The sequence below is a fragment of the Abramis brama genome (genome assembly GCF_963993115.1).
Source record: "Abramis brama genome assembly, chromosome: 6".
Classification (NCBI taxonomy): Eukaryota; Metazoa; Chordata; class Actinopteri; order Cypriniformes; family Leuciscidae; genus Abramis; species Abramis brama.
In genome coordinates, this window is record NC_139968.1 from 40,818,494 (window position 1) to 40,843,494 (window position 25,001).

Below are 25,001 nucleotides of genomic sequence, written 5' to 3' on the forward strand. Positions count from 1 at the left end.
AAAAATCAGAGATGTGTCTTTCCGAAGACACAGCAGAAGTAATCTATACCAACCAGCATCACAGGCATCCTCCTCCAGCATAGTCTCTACACCTAGTCGCAAGGTAAAAGTCCATGAGACACTGGAAGAATGGCAAAATTACTGTCTCTCCACACCAATAGCGGCACTTTTTACTGCACCTGGCAGTGGACTAATGCAGCTCACTTTTAACACCAGCCTCCCTGCTCAGTCTGCCGAGACATCAAAAGCTCCACTGTCCCTACATCATGGTGATCACAACACACAACTTGAATGTGAGAAATGTAGGGCATTCTACACCAAATACATTGACATGACCACAACCCAATTTATGTACATTGAGCAGCACACAAAAGAACAGAGCAGGGAACAACTGTGGCATGACATGCGACGGGTACGGATAACAGCAAGCACAGCCAAGAATGTGCCAGTTCGGGCTACCACAGCACCAGACAAATTCTTGTCTGAACACCTCCATCCTACCTTTCACGGTAACGCGGCAACCCGGCAAGGAGCAGAGGGTGAAGAGCACGCCAGGCAATACCTGCAAGACCAAGGTCATGACATCGATGTGAAAGGTTTGGTGGTTTGCCCGAGTGAGCCATGGCTTGCTGCGAGTCCGGATGGTGTCATGAACAGAGACACACTACTGGAGATCAAGTGCCCTGTCTTAGTCAAAAACCAGTCCCTTACTGAAGCACTTGCTGCTAAAAGCAGTGAGATCAAACGCATGCCCACAGGGGACTTCCATCTGTCCTTCAATGGGCCAAAGGGATATTACATGCAGGTGCAACTGGGCATGCACTGCACAGGGCTACGGCAAGCCTTGTTGGTGATTTGGAGTAACACTGAATGTCTGCAGCTCAACGTGCTCTACGACCAAACCTTTGTTGAGGGACATATCTCAAGGCTACACTCCTTCTATTTCACCCACATGTTGCCAAAAGTTGTCGATGACTTCGATGATGGAAGGCTGGAGTTGTGCTCCAGATACATGGATGTTGTCAAATCAGCATGACCTGCTTATGTGTACTGGGGTGATTAGTCATTCCTTTTTTTAACCCCTTGTCCCCTGTTGTCACAAATTTGTGTCAAATCCTTTCTAGCTTTTATTTATTTTTATCAAACTGATTTATTTTATTTATTTTCTTTTACTTTTATTTTTAATATCAGTCACTTATTTCTTTATTTATTAATTTTATTTATTTAATATTTTATTTTATTCCAGTCTTTTTCTTTTTGTAATATTTTGAGATTTTTTCCTGTATTTACTTTGTTTTTATTTAATTATAAAAAAATTCAGCCATTAAGGAGTTAATGAAATTGTCCCTTTGTTATGGAATAGGATCAATAAAAATGAATTAATTTCTTCTCAAAAATCAAATTGTTTATTGTCATGTGTCAATATTTACAATACAAGAAAAAGAATAGCACTCACACAAGTTTTTCTTAGTTAAAACTCTGTTTTGTCTTAATAATCACAACACCAGAAAGGGAACAATAACAATACATTTACACAGGTTTTTCTAGCTGAAATTATTTATATATATATACATATATAAAATAAAATAAAAGGAATATGTACAATAAAAAAAAAAACAAAAAAAAAACAACAACTGCAGGTGACTTTTCATAGGGACTTACACCTCATGTGGTAGTCGGATGAGTCTGGACCTCATGTTTGCTAAAGCAGCACATATGGTAAGAATCTTGTCCAACCTCGGGGTCATGGAGATGGGGACAGTTTGGGACAGAATTTTGAAGACTTTAAGTCTGCGGATTGCCCTCTCTACATGTATACGGACATTGGCCACTCGTCTAGTGCGCGTTACCTCCTCATTGGTCAATTGACCACGCTTGTGGGTAAAGGCAGGAATATTCAATTTCACCTTCCTTTCATGTAGTACATCTCGAATCGTGAAACCCCTGTCAGCCATTACCTCATCACCAGGCCTTAGGGCCTCCAGAAACCCACTGTTTATAGTGATGAACTTATCACTGCTTTTACCAGCATAGGCCTCTGATATAAACATTATCAGCCCATGAGGTGACACAGCAACAAGATATTTGGCAGTATTGGTTCCCTTGTAATGACTGAAAGTGGCACTCCTACAGTTAAGGTTTGTAGCTCTCTGAATAGCCGTTTCGGCACAATCGATGATGCAAGTGGTCTGTGGGTGGTTCTTTTTAAAGGATGGTGGCATGTTAGCACGAATAACACTTCTTGGCAGCCAGGCAACCATGGGTTCAAGCTGCTCACCCAATGTATCAATCCAGTGAGCAATCACCTTACTTACTTCACCTTTAGACACTTTAAAGCGCTTTGCCACATCCCCTAACACAAGGTTCAGTTTCAGTTTCATGAGGGTCATCAGTATTTGGTCAACAACAGGAATACTACATGATGGTTTACTAAATGGCAACATCGTTTTCACCAAAGTAAAAAAATATACCAGACGCAGTCCTGTGTACAGCAGCGAGGTATCATCATCCAGGAGCATATCATCAGCCACAGTCTGACCCCCAGTCTGCGTCGATTTGTTCACTTGGTCCAACTTTGCCGCGTAGCTGTGGTCAGTTTTTGTCAGGTCCTCCCATTGTGTTGCAGCATCTTTAAACTTCGGCTCGATGCACACTTCTAAAAGAAAAACAGCATAAACTATAAATGTATATAACCTACTAACACAGGACAGAGACACATATATCAACAGTCAAACTTATGCTGCAAACTTTAGCTAACCAGAAAAATATCAAGATACACTTACCATCCGATTGCGTGTCACTTGTGTTTCTGTCGAGTTTACGTCTCTTTTGCTGGGGAGGTCGCTCGTATCCCAACCAAAGTTCCGGGAAAGGGTTTTCCACTGTGGGCTTTTTATCAATGAAGTGATAAGAACAAACAAAAAGTCTTTTGGGCGGATTCTTCAACTTCAAAGCCGCTAGCCACTTCCGAGATTCAACATCTGTTTTTGGTTTCTCATACAACGCATACGGGGGAGCACATCCACATTGGCGCCTTGTAGATTGTTGATGGTCGAAACATTCTCCTTCCGACCAAACATTCAGCAATCGCCACGAGTTGTTGCAACCGCGAACAGCACAATATGTCCCGGAGCCGTGTCGGCGTGTAACACCATCCATAGTTTACTTTTTCTGCACGCTAATCAAAGACAGTAAAAGACGCTAACTCGCTAACCGGAAGTAATTAGCAGACACAACCGGAAGTCGTTGGCAGAGTGAAAGGCTAATGGCGGCCCGCCTATTTCACTCAGGAAACTTGTCTATATCATATTGAGTACTCTCCTCCGCTATTGTCATAACTGTACATCTGTCTCCACAGCGCCTGTTAGCTTAGCTTCCAAACAAGATGGAGGATATTGCTTTTAGTTTCAGAGAGTAAAGTCCCACCCACTGATCTGTAATAGGCCTGTAGCGTGAGCGGTTCCCGCCCCCTGGGAAAGATGAGGAACGAGTGTCTGTAGTCTCTAATGTTGGTAGTCTCTACACCAGTGGTTCCCAAACCTGTCCTGAAGGCCCCCCAACACTGCACGTTTTCTTTGTCTCCCTAATCAAACACACCAGATTCAACTCATCAGCTCATTATCACATGGGTTAATGAGCTGATGAGTTGAATCAGGTGTGTTTGATTAGGGAGACAAAGAAAACGTGCAGTGTTGGGGGGCCTTCAGGACAGGTTTGGGAACCACTGCTCTACACTTTTCAATGAAATGTGACTTCCTGCTTATTATGACGCAAAATGATGATTTTTACGTCATAATAAGCAGGAAGTAAAACACTTAAATCCTTATTTCTCCCATCTCAGGGAAAAATGGATGAAAAATCCACATTTATTATAATATATGACTGGGTTTCTAACAATACAAAGCTTAATGCAAATGGGTGAAGTGTCCCTTTAATATTCAACAGCTATGGATTATGACCCTGATGTGACGCTCTAAATGCTCACTTTGTTCAGAGTGAACACACATTAGTGAGACGCTCACACAAAAACACTGTGAAACTGTTCAACAATTTCTCACACGGCTCAGACAAGCTGCTAAAGACTGTGACGTCAGAGCTGACAGAGATAACTCCTGATAACATGTGAGTTCAGGGTGAGCCACTAGATGGAGGAGTTGCTCCTCAGACGAGACCACAGAGACAAATCACACTGGAGATTTTGGGCCCTATCACACACTGCAGCTGCAGTTTTTGCAGCTGTTTTTGTAATAAACATTACATTATTAAATGCAATAAAACATGGAGAGACTCTTGAACCTCAGAGTGAGAAAACTTTGATAAAGGCAAGCAAAAACATACAGCAAATATACAGCAGTAAAGTGAGATCTGTGGGTCTCTATTCATTTGTTTTACGTTTCTGCCATAAAAGCCATACATATTGGATTTTGTAAAATCTGACTCTAAAAGACAGAAGCTCAAATAATAATCAGTATTTATTATTTTTTTTTAAAAACACACTTGAAGAGCCTTTAAAGTTCAGTGTTCTGCTTTAGATTTCAATACTTCCTGAAAAAGATGAACATATAAATCCATTAATATGTGACAAATTTATAACTGTAAAATCAGTTTGTGAGAAATGACATCATCAATCATGTACCTGATGTGTGAATATGTGCTTGATCTCGTTCAGCTCTTCTGGATCTGATCTCATAAACCACAATGATGACAGTAGCCACGCCCACCAGAGCAGAGAGGACCAATCGGATCACAGCTTCAGTAGGACCACAGCAGTGGACAGAGTCTGAGGAATAAACACATCAAACTGAGATCAGATCAGTCAATAAACACTAATATCAGCGCTGACATCAACTAATATCAGTGCTGTGGTACCTGCACATGTGTGACAGAGTGTGTTGATGTCCAGATGTGTGGTCTGGTTGCTGATGGGATTGTTCAGCACACAGCTGTAGGTGTTTTTATCCTGATATTCCACCTCCAGAGGTAGAGAGAGACTGATGCTGAGATCAGACGCACTGATGCTGGACAATACACTGATTCCTGCGTACCAGGAGAGAGTCACATGACTCACATTCACCACTGATGAACACACCAATGAACATGATGATGATGATGATGATGATGATGATGATGATGATGATGATGATGATGAAGAACAGTCTCTGCTGATGACAGGAACAGGCAGACGAGCTGGAAAACATTAGAGAATAAGATAAATGAGGATGAATGAAGATATTCAGGCAAACGAGGAAGAAACATCGAGAAGAACCGAAATGATCAAAAGCAGAGCATTTAAAACAATCTGATATACAAAGTTAAATATAAACCTGCTGTTAATGTAAAACAGTATGGTAAATAGTTATTTTAACTGATTAGTCATAAAAACATCAAACTGAGATCAGATCAGTCAATACACACTAATATCAGCGCTGACATCAACTAATATTTCTGAATAAACAGAAATATGATCAAATCTAATCAACAATCTTATATTCGGTTCATAGTTTTTATGCGGTCTGTCATTTCAAACTATAAAATTATTCAACAATTCAATATGTAAATAGTATTTGAAGGACAAGACCAATGATCTCTACTCACCATAGACAGAAACTCTGAATGCTTTTGATGAGAATGACACTCCTTCAAGTTTATAATATCCATCATGTTCAGTTGTGGTGTTTGTGATGGTCAGAGATCCAGTTTGATTGTCCAGCTTCAGTCTGTCTCTGAATCTCCCATCAAGAACATCATCATATACAGTGATTCTGTCAGTCCGTTTATTGATTTCAGCTATTAAAGTGTTTTCAAACCTCCACTGAATCACATCATCATCCTTCATTTCAGTAAGATCAGAGTTTAGAGAGACTGAATCTCCCTCCATCAATGACTTCACTTCATCTGTCAAACACACCGAGAACAAACAGAAACAAGGTTCGTCACAGATTAAGACGGTTATTTTGATGGTTTCTAAGAGTAAATAGTTTAAAAGTTAAATTTGAAATGAATATCATCATTAAACACCAAAAGCAAAATGAGGTTTGAATTGAATTTGTGCTGATTAAAATATAAAACAGGTGAAACTGATATTTAACTCACCGAAGACAGTGAGACTGAAACCCTTGATCACACTGTTGATCTGTAGTTTATATTCTCCAGTATGTTCAGTTGTGGTGTTTGTGATGGTCAGAGATCCAGTTTGATTGTCCAGCTTCAGTCTGTCTCTGAATCTCCCATCAAGAACATCATCATATACAGTGATTCTGTCAGTCCGTTTATTGATTTCAGCTATTACAGTGCTTTCATACCTCCACTGAATCACATCATCATCCTTCATTTCAGTAAGATCAGAGTTTAGAGAGACTGGATCTCCCTCCATCACTGATCTCAGTCCTGAATCACCAAACACACACAGAACAAACATAAACAGGCATTGGCGGAAATCGTGGGGTGGGGGGTAATGGGTCAGGACCATCTTAGGGTTGACCCCCCTAAAAATAATTTTTATTGTAAATAGTATAATGATATATACTTAAAATAATTGTGCAAGTAGTAAAACAATACAAACATTTTGAGTCCCCCCTCCCTTGCCTCACAGTGCTTTGGTCCACTGCCGGCTCCCCCTTTTAAAGGACAAGTTTGGTATTTTACACTTAAAGCCCTGTTTACAGATCGTTTCTGATGAAATAGAACGGTTAAGATTAAAATGTGGACACATGCTGCTAGGCCGAGAATTTTCGGTTTCTTTCGCACCTCCGCAATGGCTGCGTAGGTGCACTGGAACAATCCTTCCTAAAACGCATTAAACTTTCGTTTACAAAGACGTGAAACTCACCGAGTGGTCAGGGGTGTTCACTGATATGCTCACACAAAAATCGCTGCAAAAGATGCTTTCCAACAGGTTTTATCGTAGTTTTTGTCCAACTCCATTGACTTGTATTGGATGTGCTGTGAGGTACGGTATTACTCCGCCGCCGGAAACCGGACTGGAGTGTCTATTATTCGAGCTCCCAACGGAAGAATGTTCGGGTGTGAGGCGTTTGGAAAAATAGGTCCACAGTTTTACAACGAATGGTAAAACACCTGTTGGAAAGCATCTTCTGCAGCGATTTTTGTGTGAGCATATCAGTGAACACCCCTGACCACTCGGTGAGTTTCACGTCTTTGTAAACGAAAGTTTAATGCGTTTTAGGAAGGATTGTTCCAGTGCACCTATGCAGCCATTGTGGAGGTGGGGGGGGAAAGCGAAAGAAACCGAAAATTCTCGGGCCAGCAGCATGTGTCCAAATTTTACTCTTAACCGTTCTATTTCATCAGAAACGATCTGTAAACAGGGCTTTAAGTGTAAAATACCGAACTTGTCCTTTAACTCACCACTACACACACAAAGTCCAGTGGGAGAGAACATCGTTTTTCAGTAGCTAGTTGTGGAACTCCAGTAAGTCAAGGCTATTTTATTCACTTTAAACATCGGATTAAGTGATTATTTTCTATTTAATATAGATCATATTGAGTCATTAATAAATCATGACCCCCCCCCCCCCCCCCCCCCCCCAAAAAAAAAGAAAGAAAAAGATGATAACCAATGTACTTTTGTAATCGATGCAGTCCGCTTTGTTAGCGGTTATAACGTTTACCCTTGTTTTATACAGATGCATTTACTTACTGTAGCTTACTACAGTATATCCCTCACACACACCCATAGAGTGTACGCATACACTACGTGATGTAGTCTTGTAGATTAGACTAGTGCAGGTGCGCATTAAGATTGTCCCCCCCCCCCCCTATTAAAAACAAAAAGCAAAATGAAGTTCGAATTATTAATTGTATCTTTGTGCTGATTAAAAAAACAAACAAACAAACAAACAAAAAAAAACAGGTGAAACTGATATTTAACTCACCGTACACATTGAGCCTGAACCTGTTGATCTCACTGTTGATCTGTAGTTTATAATCTCCAGCATGTTCAGTTGTGGTGTTTGTGATGGTCAGAGATCCAGTTTGATTGTCCAGCTTCAGTCTGTCTCTGAATCTCCCATCAAGAACATCATCATATACAGTGATTCTGTCAGTCCGTTTATTGATTTCAGCTATTAAAGTGTTTTTATATCCAAACCTCCACTGAATCACATCATCATACTTCATTTCAGTAAGATTAGAGTTTAGAAAGACTGAATCTCCCTCAATCACTGACAAAAACTCACCAAACACTCCTGAAGAACAAAAGATGATAAATGAAAAGAGAAATAGATTTATATATGGAACAATAACTAAAAAGACACCTTTACTTTAATGTTTAATGTCACACTCAAACTGATGCTGTTGATTATCTGAGCTTTATATTTATATTTATATTATTTTATTTAATCAATCCATAATAACTGAGTTTAGAGCTGAAACTTGATCTCACAGTAAAATCAGTTTAAATATTGTTATATGAGAATAACAGTGAATGAATATTATTGTCTGACTAACCAGTAATTTAGTGAGCGGTTTGCTGATGTCAACATTGTGGATCGAGTGGTTAAATTTTTTTAAGTTTTTATTTTAATATGGTTTTCAATTTTGCTTTAAATTTCAGTTTAGTTTTAGTTTGCAAACACATTTCTATTTAGTTTTTATTTTATTTAGTTTCAGTTTTAGTAATTATAGTTTAGCAGAGCAAACAGAACACTTCCAGTGTAGACCTAAGCTAGACGTTTAATATCAGCAAAGTTTGTTTACACAGATTAGAGTTAAAGGTACAATATGCAATAATTTTTCTGCCGCTAGAGGGCGCTACATTCCAAACAACAACAACAGCGTAGCTTGATGACGATGTGAAGGAGCGTGGAATGATGGGAACTGTCGTTTTAAATCCACCATGGATGTAAATCAGTCAGACGGGAATCGAAAAATCATGTTCATGGATGAGGCTAAGTTCTATTTTTATAATGGCATGCTTTTTGTGGCGAGGGGGGGCGTGGTTCAGCGCGGTCTGTAATGGGAGAGAGAAGAGACGAGCAAGTAGGTCAAGTGCAAATGACGAACACCTGTGTCTTATTGCAGTGATCGGCGTGGAGAGGCCGCTTATAAGCCGCGCTGGAACGAGAGAGAGACTGAAGAGAAAATTGGACGCAGAGAAAGAAAACCGGTGGATCCGAGCTCTCATTTTTGAACTGTTTTGTGCCGTCGCGGTTGCCACGGTGAATGCGCGTTGTGTGCGACTTTTGTTTGTTTTGTTTTATTTTAATAAAGTACGAGTCCCAGTCACACCGACCCCTGTCTTCTTCCTTCCTAACTCTTGAACCTCATCACACTTTTATTTCATTATAATGAATTAACCGCAAGAAAAGTAAGGTTTAATACTAAATTGGTTATCATAGATGTTACTGTATGTCGATTTCATTGTTGTGATAACCCGGCGCAGTTTTACGTGTTCTAAACAATTGTTGTAAAAGTACATTCGAACATACCCACATCATTTGCCAAAATACTGATTAATCTTTATGTATAACACATGCTATATTTATTTACATGGCTATAAACACCAGACGTGATAAACAATGTCAATGAACTAAACACAAATCTAAAGCAATAATACTTCCCTTACATAAACATAACTATTACCGAATGCTACATTTGGAAAATATAAAATTAAGCATGCTTTGTCGACAGAACCAGCTGCAATCGGTAAAGAATAATTGTGTTCCATAACGACTGAAAGAAACAAGCTAATGTTTCTTGCTTGATAGACGCTACAACTACAACTTCCACCTTTGTCCAGGACTCCACGCAGTACGAGCGGAAACCGAGGGTAAAGCGGATATGACGCAATTGACTGGCGACTCCCAGCTCACCCCTGCTCTAACGCCCCGTTTCCTTGGTTAAAATCGCAATTTTCTCACGATTTAAAAATAGCTGGAAACATTTGGGATATTGTAAGTAATCAACTTAACAAAATATATAACACTGGCCTTGAGATTATGGGATATTTTAATGCAAAATTCTTGCATATTGTACCTTTAACTGTCATGCAGACATCTTAATAATAAAAATACAATAATGGTTTGAGATTGAACAAAGCACCAAATAAATGGAACTTAAAAGTATACAAGAAAAAACAATGAAAAATTCAGACAACCTAATTCATATTAAAGATGAAATCTTGTTAAACATGCCATGTTTACTTTTTTTCAGCTGAACAATGTAGCAGAGTGACCACTGGTACATAAAAAAACAACAACAAAAAAACAGCTAATTTCATCTGACTACAGCCAACACAACCTGCTATGAAGCCAGTGTGGTTAGATAATGAGGTATCTATGCAGTGTGTGAGTGTCTACATGTTTTTCTATCCCGGTGGGGGCTTAAAGGAGAACTCCGGTCAATTTTAACATTGAGCTCATTTTTTTGTACATTTGGAGTGCTGTCAATACAGAGAACAACGACAAAAATCGGTGTTGCCTACACCGAGTTATTCTATTTTTAAAATTTGCACCCTATTGACTTCAATGGGGCAAGTAGTAAGCCTGCTTTTTAGCCTCTTAACATCCTTTAAGTGTCATTACAAGTGCACAGAAAATGTGAGTGATTCCTTCCGAGTGAACACGGGTGGATCTGACTGCAGTAGATGTTAGAGATATTAATAAAAATGAAGTTAATTCAGCCAGCGCTCATACCTTTGTTTACATCCTGTTTTCGGTGGAAGGCCATAGTAATCGATTGTCGAGTTCACGCGCATAGGTTTAGTTACCAATGATCACGCGCGTGAACTCGACAATCGATTACTATGGCCTTAAAAATAGAATAACTCGGTGTAGGCAACACCGATTTTTGTCGTTGTTCTCTGTATTGACAGCACTCCAAATGTACAAAAAAATGAGCTCAATGTTAAAATTGACCGGAGTTCTCCTTTAAACCTGAATGCACACAGACTCATGAGGACTCGTGTCACTGTTTTGACCTAAATTGAGGTACACAAGCTTACATTCATACAGAATGAGTTTTTTAGAATGTTTAGAAAATGTAAAAATTCAGAATTTTTTCTGTGATGGGTAGATTTAGGGGTAGGGTTAGTGTAAGGAGATAGAATATACAGATTGTACAGTATAAAAACCATTACGTCTATGGTGTGTGTCTGTGTGTCTGTCTGTCTGTGTATGAGCGTGCTTGTGTGTCTGTCGTGTCCTGGGAAAACATTGTGGGGAAATGTCTCCACATGGATAGTAATATTCTTAGCAGTAAATGTTTTGTAAAAACAAAGATAATAACAGTACATTTCAGCATGTCAACCTTAATGAAAATATAACATTTCAAACATACAGTAGGCTAGATGTTGTTCTTGACGGACTTGTTTGGCTGTTGCACCCGCGTTTTGCACATGAAACTGCATTTTAAAAATGCTTCGCTCAAGTTCAACTTGCGTCTCATTACCTTGAACTATTTCCCATTCCACTGCCACAGACGCATCCTTTATGAACAGCCACTCAGGACTAGCGATGTGTTCTACGTTACGGTCCTACATTGAGCACGTCACAGGACAGCGGTTAAGCGCCTCAGCTTCACACATGTGAAGCACCATTACAGGCATTTCCTTAAACAGCCACAGGTCAGATTTTCCGCCAAAGTAAAAAGCTTATTAATTACGAAAACTATTATTTATCTTTGCTAATTATTACTTTATTTCAGTTCGTTTTTCAATAATGTTGTTAGTTTTGTTTAGTTTTAGTTTTTCATTTATTATTAAATATTAATTATTAATTTTATTTCAGTTTACAGAAATGTTTTTTTGACCAACAGTTTTAGTCTTAGTTTAAATTTTCGTTAAATTTTCGGCCCCTGCCTCGATAGGATGTCTGCTCCCTGATTTAAAAACCCAGGGATGTAAACTGCTTTTAGAGAGAGCAAAATCCCTTGGGCCCACAGGAGGATCTGGTGAGCCAATTTGCATAAGTGACGTAACCTCAGACCCTCCTGATGATTAATGTAAGAGACCAGCGATGTGTTGTCTGTACAGACAAGCACATGATGGCCCCTCAGGTTTGGGAGGAAGTGTTTGAGAGCTTGAAACACCACCATCATTTCTAGCTGATTTATGTGCCAAGAAAGTAGATGGTCCTGCCACAGACCTTGCGCTGAGCACCCATTCATGATCGCCCACAAACTGTGAAGGAAGCATCTGTTGTTAGCATTATGCGATGACAAAAAGCCCCCAACACTGAGCCTTGGGCGAGGAACCTAAAACTAAAACACGTAGGCATCGCCGTGTGACCTTGATCATGCGAGATGGATTTCCCCTCGAAGAAAACCCCTTGGTTCTGAGCCACCACGGCAGCGGTCTCATGCAGGAGGCCAAAAGTTATTACGTTTGATGCAGCTGGCATTAGACCAAACAGTCTCTGAAACTGTTTCACAGTGAGTGACTGGCCTAGTTTTACCCCATTTACGGCTGAGAGAATCAATGCTATATGAGCCCCTAATAGCTGTGCTTGAATCGTCGTCGAATCCCAAACCACATCTAGAAAAGTGGTCCTCTGAGCAGGAAGGAGCACACTCTTTTTGGCCACTGAGCCTCAGTCCCAACTTTCTCATATGAGACAGAACTACATCTCAGCATCAACAACATCAAATCAGAAGAGTATTTAACATTTAATTTCATCAAATGAAATGCAGCCAGAAACAAGCTGACAAGAATACATGGTCTGAATGACAGGATGAATATTCATATTGTAATCTCAAACAAAAAGAACCAAGAACCATAGCCTAAATTATAGAATGCCAACACTAGTTTGCACACAATCAAAAGAGAAAAATAGAAAGAGAATTCCCGTCTGCTCAGTTCCCTGCACATATAGCTTATATACATTGCGGACCCGATCAACACGTTGCCTTGGCAAACGCGGGATGAGCCACTAGATTCTTGTTGCAGAAATGCAGACGCAAAATATACGCGCTAACTGTATGCACCGCTGTGACTCTTTTCTGTGTCTGTAGTGGATTTAGTAAATGTTGTTGTGTCCTGTGTCCAGGATTACCTCATATAAATATATATTTATATATATAAATAAATAAATATTTATAATATAGGTATTTAAATATATATATTTATTTGATTTAATATATTTAATTTAATATAGGTATATACATAACCTGCAGTTTGGATTCTTTCTGTCGGTTTGCGTTTGCTCACCCTTATAATTTGAATTCCTCCCTATCAGTACTGTCCTGTAACAGTGAATGTTGATCCTCTCTGACTAAATTAACCAGTCATTTATCACATGGTACCAGAACAGAAGCAACTGAAGTCATAAAAACACATTTAAACTCACCATCCAGACGCCAGAAACACAAGCAGAGCAAAGCAGGGAGAAACATCTTCATCGGTTTCAGTCCACAAATATGAAAAGACAAACTCTTCAAACTGGTTCAGTAATAAAATGACAGATGCACTGATGTGGAGATGATCAACTGTAAAGTGAAGTGAAACTCCACATTCAGTTAAAATAACTCTGAGCTCAAGTGAAGTTGATGACATAATTTTCAACAGAAATAAACTGACCAGTAACATGTTAAAAAAAGTCTTAAAGCAACAGTTTGATCTTCTCTTACGAATAAGAAGTGTACTTCAAGTTCATTTTATGAAATATATTTAAGTAATGTTCAAGTATATTTTTAAGTATACATTATGTAGTAAGTATACTAATGTCAATATGTACTAGTAGTAAACTTGTAAGTGTACTATTTTAATGTAAATGTATTTTAATGGTAAATGTAAATGTAAATGCACAACTAGTTCATAATTACGTTTTTCATTTGTACTGCAAGTGAACTTTTGAGTATACTAGTAGTTTACTATTTTAATACTTGTAGCAAATTTTTAGTTTATGAAAGTACACTTCGAAGTATACTCTCAGTAAACTAGGCCTACTTATGTGGTACCTGCCATGCAGTATACCTTATTTTAAGTCTGACTACGCCACCCCCTGATGATGGGCAGGAGGAACCCCAACTCTTTCTATGAATGTAGTGTGGCTAATAATACGTTTATCCCCGCAAAGGGACAGTCAACAAAAGGCAGAAATGTAAATGTACTCCAAATTTATTACATTAGTACAAAAGACGTAGAAAAGTTATTTAAAACAAATCTTAAAAATACTGTGATAAATGACTGGTGGATTTTCCTCAATCTAGGAAGGTCGGATCAGCCAATGCAAAACCCCTGCTCAGGAGGCCCCTGGGGAGACAGAAACAGGAGACAGCAACCCAACACCAGTCGAAGCATGCAACACAACAAGCACTACACACTTAAGATCTTTATATACCACTACAAAATATCACACCGTGTTGCAGTTATAAGTACACACCAATACAGTGTCTCTCCCAGTGTGGTCCCCTGAAGAGAAGGGGCAAAGCATCAGTGTGGATCCGGCCTTGTACAAGAATAACCTACGCAGAAGACATACACTGTAGTTAGAGAGGAAAATCACCAACATAAATGGCAACACTTAGTCAAAATAAGAAATACTCTGAATGTGGCACATGAGTGACAAAATTATGAATAACCAAACAAACAAACAAATCAAACACCAGGAAGCAATAAAGAAATGCCTATGAATTACAGGAAAACAGTGGCTGGCCTGGTCCCTTTTCAAAAGAAACCAAGCATGTAAGTTACCAACCTCAATAAACAGCATAGCCAACTAAAACATAACTAGAAAATATAGGCCTACTTTTCAGTATGCTCAACTGTCCCACAGCGCGTTAACACATGCAGAGAAAAGGTGAACGTTCCGTTGCTACAAACAGAGAAAGTCGTTAAAACATGTTTCAATGCAGATATAAAACGTTCAATGGAAAATGTACATAGAGGCATTTACCAGTGCAGCTCAGCAGCTCGAGTCACACTGGGGGTAATTTCATAAATGTCAACACTCCATGTAGAAGCATGTGTCCTCCGTGAAGAGTAGACACGCGCTTCTAGAATTACCCTAATCAAATAAAATAAATAAGTATTAAAATTCAATGGCAGTGATTAAACATGCTCTGCAATGACCAATTTTACCTGCATGAAAAAGGGAGCCCAACTCACACAACAGTATCTAGCCTCAACACGAAAGAGTCTGCCTTGCAGCCAGTAAACATTTATCACTTCCTGATTAGTCATGTGACCTTACAACAGATCACATGATTGATTGAGTGAATGTGATGCAGCTGAGTTGTATGCCTGCCTAGATCCCCACACTCACTCCTCCCAAAAGGTGTCGTCGCCCCCGACGATCAAACATCAACCCCAAGGGATGCAGCAGCCCCTACCATCCCCACATTGGCACTGGATACTGCAGACCTTGGCAAATTGTGAGGATTCTGGTGTTTCCCAGCTGTTGCCCGTCTGGTGCGTCTAAGACCTGGCGACCTGCCTTGAAGTGGGGAGTTCCCAACCTCATCATCATCGCCCTCGTCACAAACCTCATCCTCTCCTACTGATGTTTCTGACGCTTCGTTGGGAGCCGTTGGTGGCAGATCAGTAGTGACAGCAGCGGTTGGAATAGGTCTTACTTCTATCCAGGTAAGGACATCTTCGTCACTGCAAGTCAAGTTACTTTCTGGGCAAGTAGATTTTGTGCAGGGCTGAGGGACCTTTGCTACGGATGGTATGGTCTCTAGTTGTGATGCTTTAATCTCTGTTCTGTGGACTTGCCGGACATTACCAGTTCCATCAACCAATATCACCGTATAGGGCCCACCAGGGTCGGTCGGTGCCCTGACAACTTTGTACAGTACTGGTGACCAGACATCCTGGATCTTACGGCGACCTTGGCAACGGTGATCTTTTAAATAGACCAGCTGACCCTCTGTGAAACCCTTATCACACACCTGTTGGTTATGGTTTCGTTGCCGGTAATCTGCTGCCTCCTCCATGTTCTTGCGGGCCAATTCACGAGTTACCTGAAGTCGTTCCTGATGCTGTAAGACCCATTCATCCCAAGAGCTTGTTTCCTCTGTGTCAGTAGCCCCCAAGAGGAAATCCACGGGGAGTTGAGGTGTCACGCCAAACATCAATGAGTAAGGAGAATGACCAGTGGAGCGGTGGGTAGAAGTGTTGTATGCCCACACCAACTGGGAGATGTACTTTGGCCACGCCCTTTTCTTTTCTATAGTGAGTGATCGGAGGAGGTCATGAAGGGTCCTGTTAAATCTTTCGCATTGACCATTCCCTTGGGGATGGTATGCTGTTGTTCTAGACTTTTCAATCCCATATAGGTGACACAACTGTGCGATGAGTGCACTCTCAAAGTTCCTCCCTTGATCGGAATGTATCCGTTTAGGCACTCCGAAGCGATAGAACCAACAGTCAACTAGGACCTTTGCCACTGTACTGGCACTTTGATCTTTGGTTGGAATTGCCTGTGTGTACTTTGAGAAAACATCTGTCATGACCAAGACATTTTCCCTTCCGTCTGTTGCAGACTCAAGCAGGGTGAAGTCTATAGCAAGTACTTCCAATGGCTGACTGGCCAGCAGAACCCCCTGGTAAGTCTTTACTCTGGGCTGAACAGCTTTAGACAGCACACAGCGTTGACAGTTCTGACAGTACTTCTCAATTTCCGCTCCCATCCCTGGCCAGTAACACCGTTGCCTCACCAGGTCAGTAGTCCGTCGTACTCCTTGATGTCCATGTTGGTCATGGAGCCCCCGGAGAAGCTCCTGATGGAGACACTGGGGCAGGAGTAGCTGCATGTATGGCTCTCCATGAGGGGCAGTTGTCTTTCGGTACAGCGCGCCGTCCTTCTCCAGGATACGATCCCACTGCCGGAGGAGATGCTGTATATCCTTGGTGAGTTTGGCCCGCTGCTCCTGGCTGGGAAACCTTCCTTGTCTCCAAAGAGACAGAAAGTCTTTCAAAACAGGGTCCGCCCCCTGCAACGTTGCCAGATCAGTATTGGATCGACTTAAAAGGACTCCAATTTGATAAGACATGGCTTCCTCAGTTCTGTCGGGAATGGGCGGCTGGTAAGATTCAACTCTCAGCTGGTCAGTCTCCAGAACTGTGGTCTCTGCTTGAGTGCTGTATTGATGAGAGAGAGAGTCAGCATTAGCATTATTTTTACCTGGTCGGTAATGCACGGTGAAATCAAAAGCTGCCAACTGAGCAACCCATCTTTGTTCAGTAGCCCCCAGCTTCAGGGTCTGAAAATGACTCAAAGGGTTATTGTCAGTATAAACCGCACATTTACTGCCACGTAAATACTCTCTGTACTTTTCCGAGACTGCCCATTTTAATGCTAAGAACTCCAGCTTCATGGAACTGTAATTTTCCATGTTACGCTCTGAACCACGCAATGAGCGACTAGCATATGACACTGGTCTCAATTTTCCATCCTTCTCCTGGGACAGGACTGCACCTAGTCCTTGGTGACTAGCATCTATCTCCAAGACAAAAGGCTTGGTGAAATCGGCAAATGCTAAAATGGGAGCACTTGTAAACATCCTCTTCAATTCAGTGAAACTTATCTCACATCTTTCACTCCACATACTGGGTAGGACTGCAGCTGGCCTGGTCCTACTCATCTTTGCGGCTTTAATCACGTCCGCCACTAGTTGGTGAAGTGGAGCCGCTAACTGGGCAAACCCCTTGACGAAGCGACGATAATAGCTGCAAAATCCAAGAAATGATCGAACTTCAGTCACATCACAGGGCCTCCTCCAGTTACTCACAGCAGATATCTTTTCTGGATCAGTGGCCACACCTTCGTTGGACACACGATGTCCCAAGTACTGCACCTCCCTCCTAAAAAAATGGCACTTACTCAGCTTTGCCTTAAGCCCTTTCTGTTGGAGTCGACTAAGGACCATCTCCAGTCTCTGCAAGTGCTGGACCACAGAAGAAGAAAAAAATATGACATCATCCAGATATAAAAGAACTGAGTGAAAGCTCTGGTCACCAAATATTCGCTCCATGAGCCTCTGAAAAGTTCCGGGAGCATTACATAGTCCAAATGGCATCCGTTCAAATTCAAAAAGGCCAAAAGGGGTACAGAATGCCGTTTTTGGCTTATCGCTCTCAGCAACAGCAACTTGATTATAGCCACTAGCCAAGTCCAAGGTTGAGAACCACTGGGCACCAGACAAGGCGTCCAAAGACTCCTCAATGCGAGGTAATGGGTAGGCATCTTTTCTGGTTTTGGCGTTAAGTTGGCGGTAATCGACACACATCCGTAGCTCTCCAGTTTTCTTTTGCACCAGGACAATGGGTGATGCGTAAGGGCTGCTACTCTCCCTAATCACTTTGCTATCCATAAGCTGTTTGATATGGTCTTTCACAGCCTGCCACTGTGTAGGGGGTATTCGCCTATATCTTTGTCTAACTGGTGTGTCATCTAAAAGAGGTATCTCATGTACAATTTCATCAGTACAACCCAAATCTCCATCATATTTAGCAAAGACATCGCTATACTTCTCTAACAGCTGTTTTGCTTGAGTCTCCTCTTCAGGTGAAAGCTCTGACCAGTGTAAAGCTGCAAGGGCTTCTGAGATGGAGGCAGGTGGCTCACCAGCAGTATGTATATTAACTAAGGCAACCTCTCCATTCTCCCCTTCAAACCTCAGCTGCTCTGCCTGAATGTCAACTACTGAGTGTAACATCCCCAACACCTGCTTTGAGTGGACTGTAGCACCAGTGGCTCCTACATTAACTACCGGAACATATGTCACACCATTAGTAACACTGAGTAATGATGGGGACAACAACAAACCTGGGGCAAGATCTGAGCCTCCAGGTTCCAACAACATTGTGGCAGGTGTCGTATGTGGGACTTTTGGGCAGGTGACCTTAATAAACTTAAGTGACCCAGCTGGTATAAACTCCCCACCCTTTTCTAAAACCCGCACCCGACCCTCATGAGTTAAATGGCACACATCTTGGCGGCGACAGTAGCGGAGAGCAAACTCCCAACAGGCCTCTGCCTGAACAGCACATAGAGAAGCAAATAAATCTTCACCCTGTTGTGCAAATAACTCCCTATAACACTGAGCAATGACATTCATTCCTAACAGCCCAGGAATGGAATGTTGTAATGTGCGAGGGGCATCTTTCACCACCAAAACCCCCCGTCCTGGAAGGGTTCTACCCAGTACCTGGATATCCAACTCTAAATATCCAACATAGGGGATGTCTAAGCCATTTGCAGCTTTTAAAGCCAACCACCCACATGACTTAAGCTTAGGTGCACCCCAATGTTGAAAGACTTCCTTAAAAAGAGACTCTGTTATTGTCGTCACCATAGAACCAGTGTCCAGTAAACACTTTACTTTAACACCCCCCATCTTTACCTCCACTACAGGGCATTTACCTACCAGTGAGATTGACTCATTTGAAGGGGGCAAGACCTGATTAGAGAGACTAGGATTGTTCGTCACAGTACTAGGATCAATATGATGCATACCTGACTGTCCTGTAACTGCAGGATTTTCCTCCGGCTGGACATTAGGTAGACTGGCTGTTCGCGGTCTCGGCCCCTGTCGACACTGACGGAGGACGTGCCCAGGCTTACGACACCGGAGACAGATGGGTTGACCTTCTGGGGTAAACTGATAATTGGGGTTATGGGGACGAGCAGTTGAATGGCTTAACACAGATTCAATCTTAGACAGACTCTGTAGGATTTTATTAATCTGTAACTGCTGTTGGTTAAGTTGTTCCTGCAGAACAGAAACTTCCGATCCTTTTCCCACCCCAACTACATGACAAGCCCCTTCAACATTTATATCCACCCCACAGTGGTAAAGCCCAGCTCGATTTTGTCCGGAAGGGCGCTCACCCTCCTCCATCCATCTAATTGCTTCATGCCGCAGTGCTATAAAATCAACTGCCGGATTTTGGCGCACAATGCTCTTTAGCTCTCTTCTTAGTGAAACATCACGTACATGCTCCATAAACTGATCTCTAACTAATATATCTGGGTCTGTCAACCTATTAGGGTAAGCACGCTTGATTTCTTCAGTTAAAGCCCACAGAGAGTGTGAAAATTCTTTTAGAGACTCCCCATCTTTTTGTTTTCTGTCAAAGAATTGTCTTTGCAGGCTGACGAAGGAGGAGGAGGAACCATAAACCTCTTTTAAGATTTTTAAAATTGTGTCCGGATTCTCCCGCTCAGCCAAAGAGCGGAATCTAATTTCAACTTTTGCTTCTCCTTCCAAATGGTCATAAAGGAAGAGGGCCTTCTCTCTAGCGCTCATATTCATATCCCTCACGCATGACTCAAAATTTTCAATCCAATCATAAATCAATATATCAGATTTAGATTTTGAGCCGGAGAAGTGGGGGCACTTCCTTTCTCTCTGAATATAAACAAAACGTTCAGGTCTAGGTTGTAGACCAGGAAAATTTGGGGAGTACAAATCACCACTGGGAGCTGTCCCACCAGCAGTAGTGCCATTACCAGAGGTACTTGCGCTGGCACCTCTTCCTCTCTGAAGTTGTTCATTAGCCACTCGTAACCTCTGCACTTCCTCCCGAAGAGTCAAAAGTTCCTCTGGCATGTGTTCCTCCACCTCACTCATTTTACCAGTTTAACAGTCTCACTATCACAGAAGAGAACATAGAACAAAGCCAAAGACATGAAAAACAAAAACACTTCAGTTGAGAAGTAGTAGTCACTAGCCTCTGATTCCCATCGTGATTCGCCTTGGCCGTCCAATTGTAGTCTTCTGTTGTCCAGAGCCAGCCACTTTTTCTATTTTAACAATCAAAGAATACACAAACAAAACCATCCAAGCAATATGAAATGTCAATGCCTTTTTTTTTTTTTACCCTGCCTAACTACGCCAAAATGTGGTACCTGCCATGCAGTATACCTTATTTTAAGTCTGACTACGCCACCCCCTGATGATGGGCAGGAGGAACCCCAACTCTTTCTATGAATGTAGTGTGGCTAATAATACGTTTATCCCCGCAAAGGGACAGTCAACAAAAGGCAGAAATGTAAATGTACTCCAAATTTATTACATTAGTACAAAAGACGTAGAAAAGTTATTTAAAACAAATCTTAAAAATACTGTGATAAATGACTGGTGGATTTTCCTCAATCTAGGAAGGTCGGATCAGCCAATGCAAAACCCCTGCTCAGGAGGCCCCTGGGGAGACAGAAACAGGAGACAGCAACCCAACACCAGTCGAAGCATGCAACACAACAAGCACTACACACTTAAGATCTTTATATACCACTACAAAATATCACACCGTGTTGCAGTTATAAGTACACACCAATACTGTAGCTATGTTTCCATCAACTTGTCAATCGAATTATCTGAAGTTCGATAAAAAAAATCATGCGAATAAAGCTGCTGAAAGTGTGTTTCCATCAAACGGCTTTAAAGCGAATAAAAACCTGTGCGTAATGACGTCACATGCTGTTTTGCGATCAAATTGGTATATCGAATTGATTTGAGACATTTTAAGGTGTTTCCATTCATTTTCGCTCTGAATCGCACAACATTCAAGCAATCATTTGCGAACAAAGTTTTGCTAGAAAAAATGGATCGCGCCATCTACCAACAAATGATCAATAGGCCTATTGCACAAGTTGTAATGGTGCACTGCAGAGTCCTGCACGGGTCCATTTTTTGAGACCGCCCCCGCCCGTACCCGCAAAGTTCAGCAGATCTGACCCGTGCCCGCGATAAATCGCACACAAGCTAAAATCATTCAGTTTAAAGTGCTTTATTTTCATCTGCACTTTCATTTAAAGTGCTTTATTTTTATCAACATCTGATGAATGGGCTAATGAGCGCTAAAGTGCGCTTTGTTTTGGGCCATTCAAGTTGCCCTAGGCTACCTCCAGTTCACGCGCGGGCGCCTCTCCGTGTCCTGATTATATTGCCTGAGATTTAGCTCTTATTTCTTAAATCCAAGAAAATGGTTGATTAAACATTGATTAAAATTAAGATACAATTAATACGAAACGAAATTCACTTTAAAGAAAGTCTTTCTACAAAAACAAACTTAATAAAGTGGTCAAAACCATGTCTGCCCATTTGTCTCCCGATATTCGGGATCATCTTATCTTATTCTTGCTTTTTTCACTTTTCATATAATCAACATAATAAAAAAAAAAACTAAAAACTAAATCGTTTTTTAATGACAGGGCAACAATACAGGCTTATTACCCTGCCCTACAATCATTGAATATTATTTTGCTTGATTGACGGGTTTTTATTTAAAAAATAGAGCGTAGTCTATGTTTGTAGGCCTATAATAGGCTATGGGTAATTTATATATACAATACTTAGGCCTACTAAAATATAATTAATATTATTTTATTGCATTTGTATTAGTTGTTTGAAGAGTAAAAAAAATAAAAATAAAAAAATCGGTCGATCTTAACGCAAGTTTACAACCGGCCATTCGGTCGGACTAAAAGGGGGAAAAAAAATTATTGGGTCGGTCCTAAATTGACAGGATCGGTCGGGTAACGGCAAAGAATATTTAAGGATGCCCAAAACATAATATTTGCGAGTGTGTAATGGCAATTTAGACAAACAAATATTGCACATAGCCTAATTTTCATCTGCTATCCGCCCGCAAGGAGTTCATTATCCGCCCGCATCCCCGCCTGTGAATTTTAGGAATCATGTCACAATCCATCCGTTTTAGCCACTTTTATGCAGGTACCCAACCCATTGCAGGACTCTAGGTGCTTATGTGACAGATGATAGCGACATTATTTGACTGTTATGGCATTTATAGATTTTTGCTATAATAGCCGTTTTATTTTTCTGTTAAATTCAATTCAAAAAGTATCTCGTGTCCTCGTTTGTCCACGTTGTTGACACCGGCCATGTGTGCAAGACAGTATATAATGGGTGCAAACTGGGCGGAAATTAAGTAAAACTTTTTCTTTTGTGGTGGGTTGTACCCATAAAATGACCTAAAACTTAATCGCAATGCATTATTTATTCGGCAAATAACGTTTCCATCAGCGTTTATCGCATAAACCGTATATCGATCAAGATAAAATCCGATCAGACCGACCGTATTTCATTTTAGTCGATATTCAAGAAATTCAATCGAATTTTACTGTTTCCATAAGGCATTTTTCATTCGATATCACATAATTCGGATAAAAACGTGGTGATGGAAACATAGCTAGTGTCTCTCCCAGTGTGGTCCCCTGAAGAGAAGGGGCAAAGCATCAGTGTGGATCCGGCCTTGTACAAGAATAACCTACGCAGAAGACATACACTGTAGTTAGAGAGGAAAATCACCAGCATAAATGGCAACACTTAGTCAAAATAAGAAATACTCTGAATGTGGCACATGAGTGACAAAATTATGAATAACCAAACAAACAAACAAATCAAACACCAGGAAGCAATAAAGAAATGCCTATGAATTACAGGAAAACAGTGGCTGGCCTCGTCCCTTTTCAAAAGAAACCAAGCATGTAAGTTACCAACCTCAATAAACAGCATAGCCAACTAAAACATAACTAGAAAATATAGGCCTACTTTTCAGTATGCTCAACTGTCCCACAGCGCGTTAACACATGCAGAGAAAAGGTGAACGTTCCGTTGCTACAAACAGAGAAAGTCGTTAAAACATGTTTCAATGCAGATATAAAACGTTCAATGGAAAATGTACATAGAGGCATTTACCAGTGCAGCTCAGCAGCTCGAGTCACACTGGGGGTAATTTCATAAATGTCAACACTCCATGTAGAAGCATGTGTCCTCCGTGAAGAGTAGACACGCGCTTCTAGAATTACCCTAATCAAATAAAATAAATAAGTATTAAAATTCAATGGCAGTGATTAAACATGCTCTGCAATGACCAATTTTACCTGCATGAAAAAGGGAGCCCAACTCACACAACAGTATCTAGCCTCAACACGAAAGAGTCTGCCTTGCAGCCAGTAAACATTTATCACTTCCTGATTAGTCATGTGACCTTACAACAGATCACATGATTGATTGAGTGAATGTGATGCAGCTGAGTTGTATGCCTGCCTAGATCCCCACACTTATTTAATAGTTTTATTCTGCAAGTATACTTGTAAATTCTGAGTGAACTTAACATCATACTTGTAGTTTACTAATGAGTACAGCGGTGAGTACAGCGGTGATCGTGAGATTCTCAAGCTCTCAACTGCTGTTTTAACAGCATCAAATTTCTATTTGTTTGTGTGTTTGACAGTTGGTTAGAGGGCAAGAAGTGAGTGCTTCACTGTTTCAGTTCGCTGATTCAGTGTTGCCGCGATCATTCCCTGTGTGCTCCGGCACTGGTGGCGGTCACATTTCCTAAAAGAGAAACACGGGTGCGTTTGCGGGGTTTTTTTTAAAAGAAAAAGAAAATGTCATTCTGCCTGTGCGTTTCTGGATGCATTCATTCCCTGTCTCTCTCTGAAATGGTCACAATTGTTGCATCAGGTTTCTGGGCTTACAGCACACTGAGGCAGCTTTTGTGGACAGTTCATGTTCCCGCTGTGGGAATATGACTGTCGCGGTGTTGGTCGAGACTCTCCTTCGTCCGCGAAGCGCAAGTCCCCATTACCACGCCCCGCCTTCGGGTGCCACGTGGGGTGGGTGATAGGAGGATAGTGTTGAATGTCTTGCCCGGTAACCATTCCTTGTGGGCTCCTCAGTCCTCCCTTACACCGCAGCCAGTGGAGTCCCCAGTGGAGCGTGCTGGCCCATATGTAATGGGTGGACTGGTCGTTTCACCCGGGGCTCACCCAGAGGACAGGATGCTGATTGCAGCATCGGAGGGTGAGCTGGCCTCTGGAGATGATGACTCGATTGCGTTATCTCCCTCTGGGAGCGTAACGTTGCCTGAGCCGGATCCAGAATTGTCAGCTATGCTGAAGTGGGCCGCCGAGGCAGTCGAGCTCGATTGTAACCCTCCGCCATGTCCTGCTCAGTCTCAGTTGGATGATTGGTATCTTGGGGCAGGCCCTGCTGGTTCTCAGCCCGCCGCCCGAGTGTCCTTCTTTCCCGAAGTGCATGGAGAGCTTACTAGGTCGTGGACGGCA

The 25,001-nt window shown here is 41.4% G+C and overlaps 3 protein-coding genes and 1 long non-coding RNA gene across 7 annotated transcripts in view; 1 reads left to right on the top strand and 3 right to left on the bottom strand.

The window, feature by feature from the left end:
• LOC311084241 overlaps positions 1–25,001 on the top strand; it is a 529,672-nt gene that overhangs the window by 420,450 nt on the left and 84,221 nt on the right. The gene's annotated exons all lie outside the window — the stretch shown is intronic.
• LOC311085237 (uncharacterized protein) lies at positions 342–3,550 on the bottom strand. The gene is made up of 2 exons (XM_084117669.1): positions 2,784–3,550; positions 342–2,656 (listed from the first exon to the last, which is right to left on the bottom strand). The coding sequence occupies exons 1-2, from the start codon at positions 3,157–3,159 to the stop codon at positions 1,659–1,661; spliced, it is 1,374 nt and encodes a 457-aa protein (XP_083973795.1). The 5' UTR covers positions 3,160–3,550; the 3' UTR covers positions 342–1,658.
• The window catches only part of LOC311084197 (uncharacterized protein), an 86,906-nt gene continuing 66,360 nt past the window's right edge, over positions 4,456–25,001 (bottom strand). Inside the window, exons 7-12 of the mRNA XM_084116105.1 lie at positions 7,896–8,110; positions 6,094–6,387; positions 5,596–5,895; positions 4,870–5,187; positions 4,637–4,780; positions 4,456–4,545 (exon numbers count right to left, since the gene is read on the bottom strand). Coding sequence (XP_083972231.1) covers positions 4,529–4,545; positions 4,637–4,780; positions 4,870–5,187; positions 5,596–5,895; positions 6,094–6,387; positions 7,896–8,110 — 1,288 coding nt within the window. The 3' untranslated portion in view covers positions 4,456–4,528. The remainder of the gene's footprint in view (positions 4,546–4,636; positions 4,781–4,869; positions 5,188–5,595; positions 5,896–6,093; positions 6,388–7,895; positions 8,111–25,001) is intronic.
• Positions 13,965–20,694, bottom strand: LOC311085608 (uncharacterized protein). The gene is made up of 2 exons (XM_084118144.1): positions 19,419–20,694; positions 13,965–14,963 (listed from the first exon to the last, which is right to left on the bottom strand). The coding sequence occupies exons 1-2, from the start codon at positions 20,533–20,535 to the stop codon at positions 14,959–14,961; spliced, it is 1,122 nt and encodes a 373-aa protein (XP_083974270.1). The 5' UTR covers positions 20,536–20,694; the 3' UTR covers positions 13,965–14,958.

Excerpts from the sequence above, each read along its gene's own strand:
- LOC311085237 (XM_084117669.1), bottom strand. The coding sequence starts at position 3,159 with ATGGATGGTGTTACACGCCGACACGGCTCCGGGACATATTGTGCTGTT. Across the intron at positions 2,657-2,783 it reads AAGTGACACGCAATCGGATG|AAGTGTGCATCGAGCCGAAG; the intron begins GTAAGTGTATCT and ends TTTTTCTTTTAG.
- LOC311085608 (XM_084118144.1), bottom strand. The coding sequence starts at position 20,535 with ATGAGTGAGGTGGAGGAACACATGCCAGAGGAACTTTTGACTCTTCGG.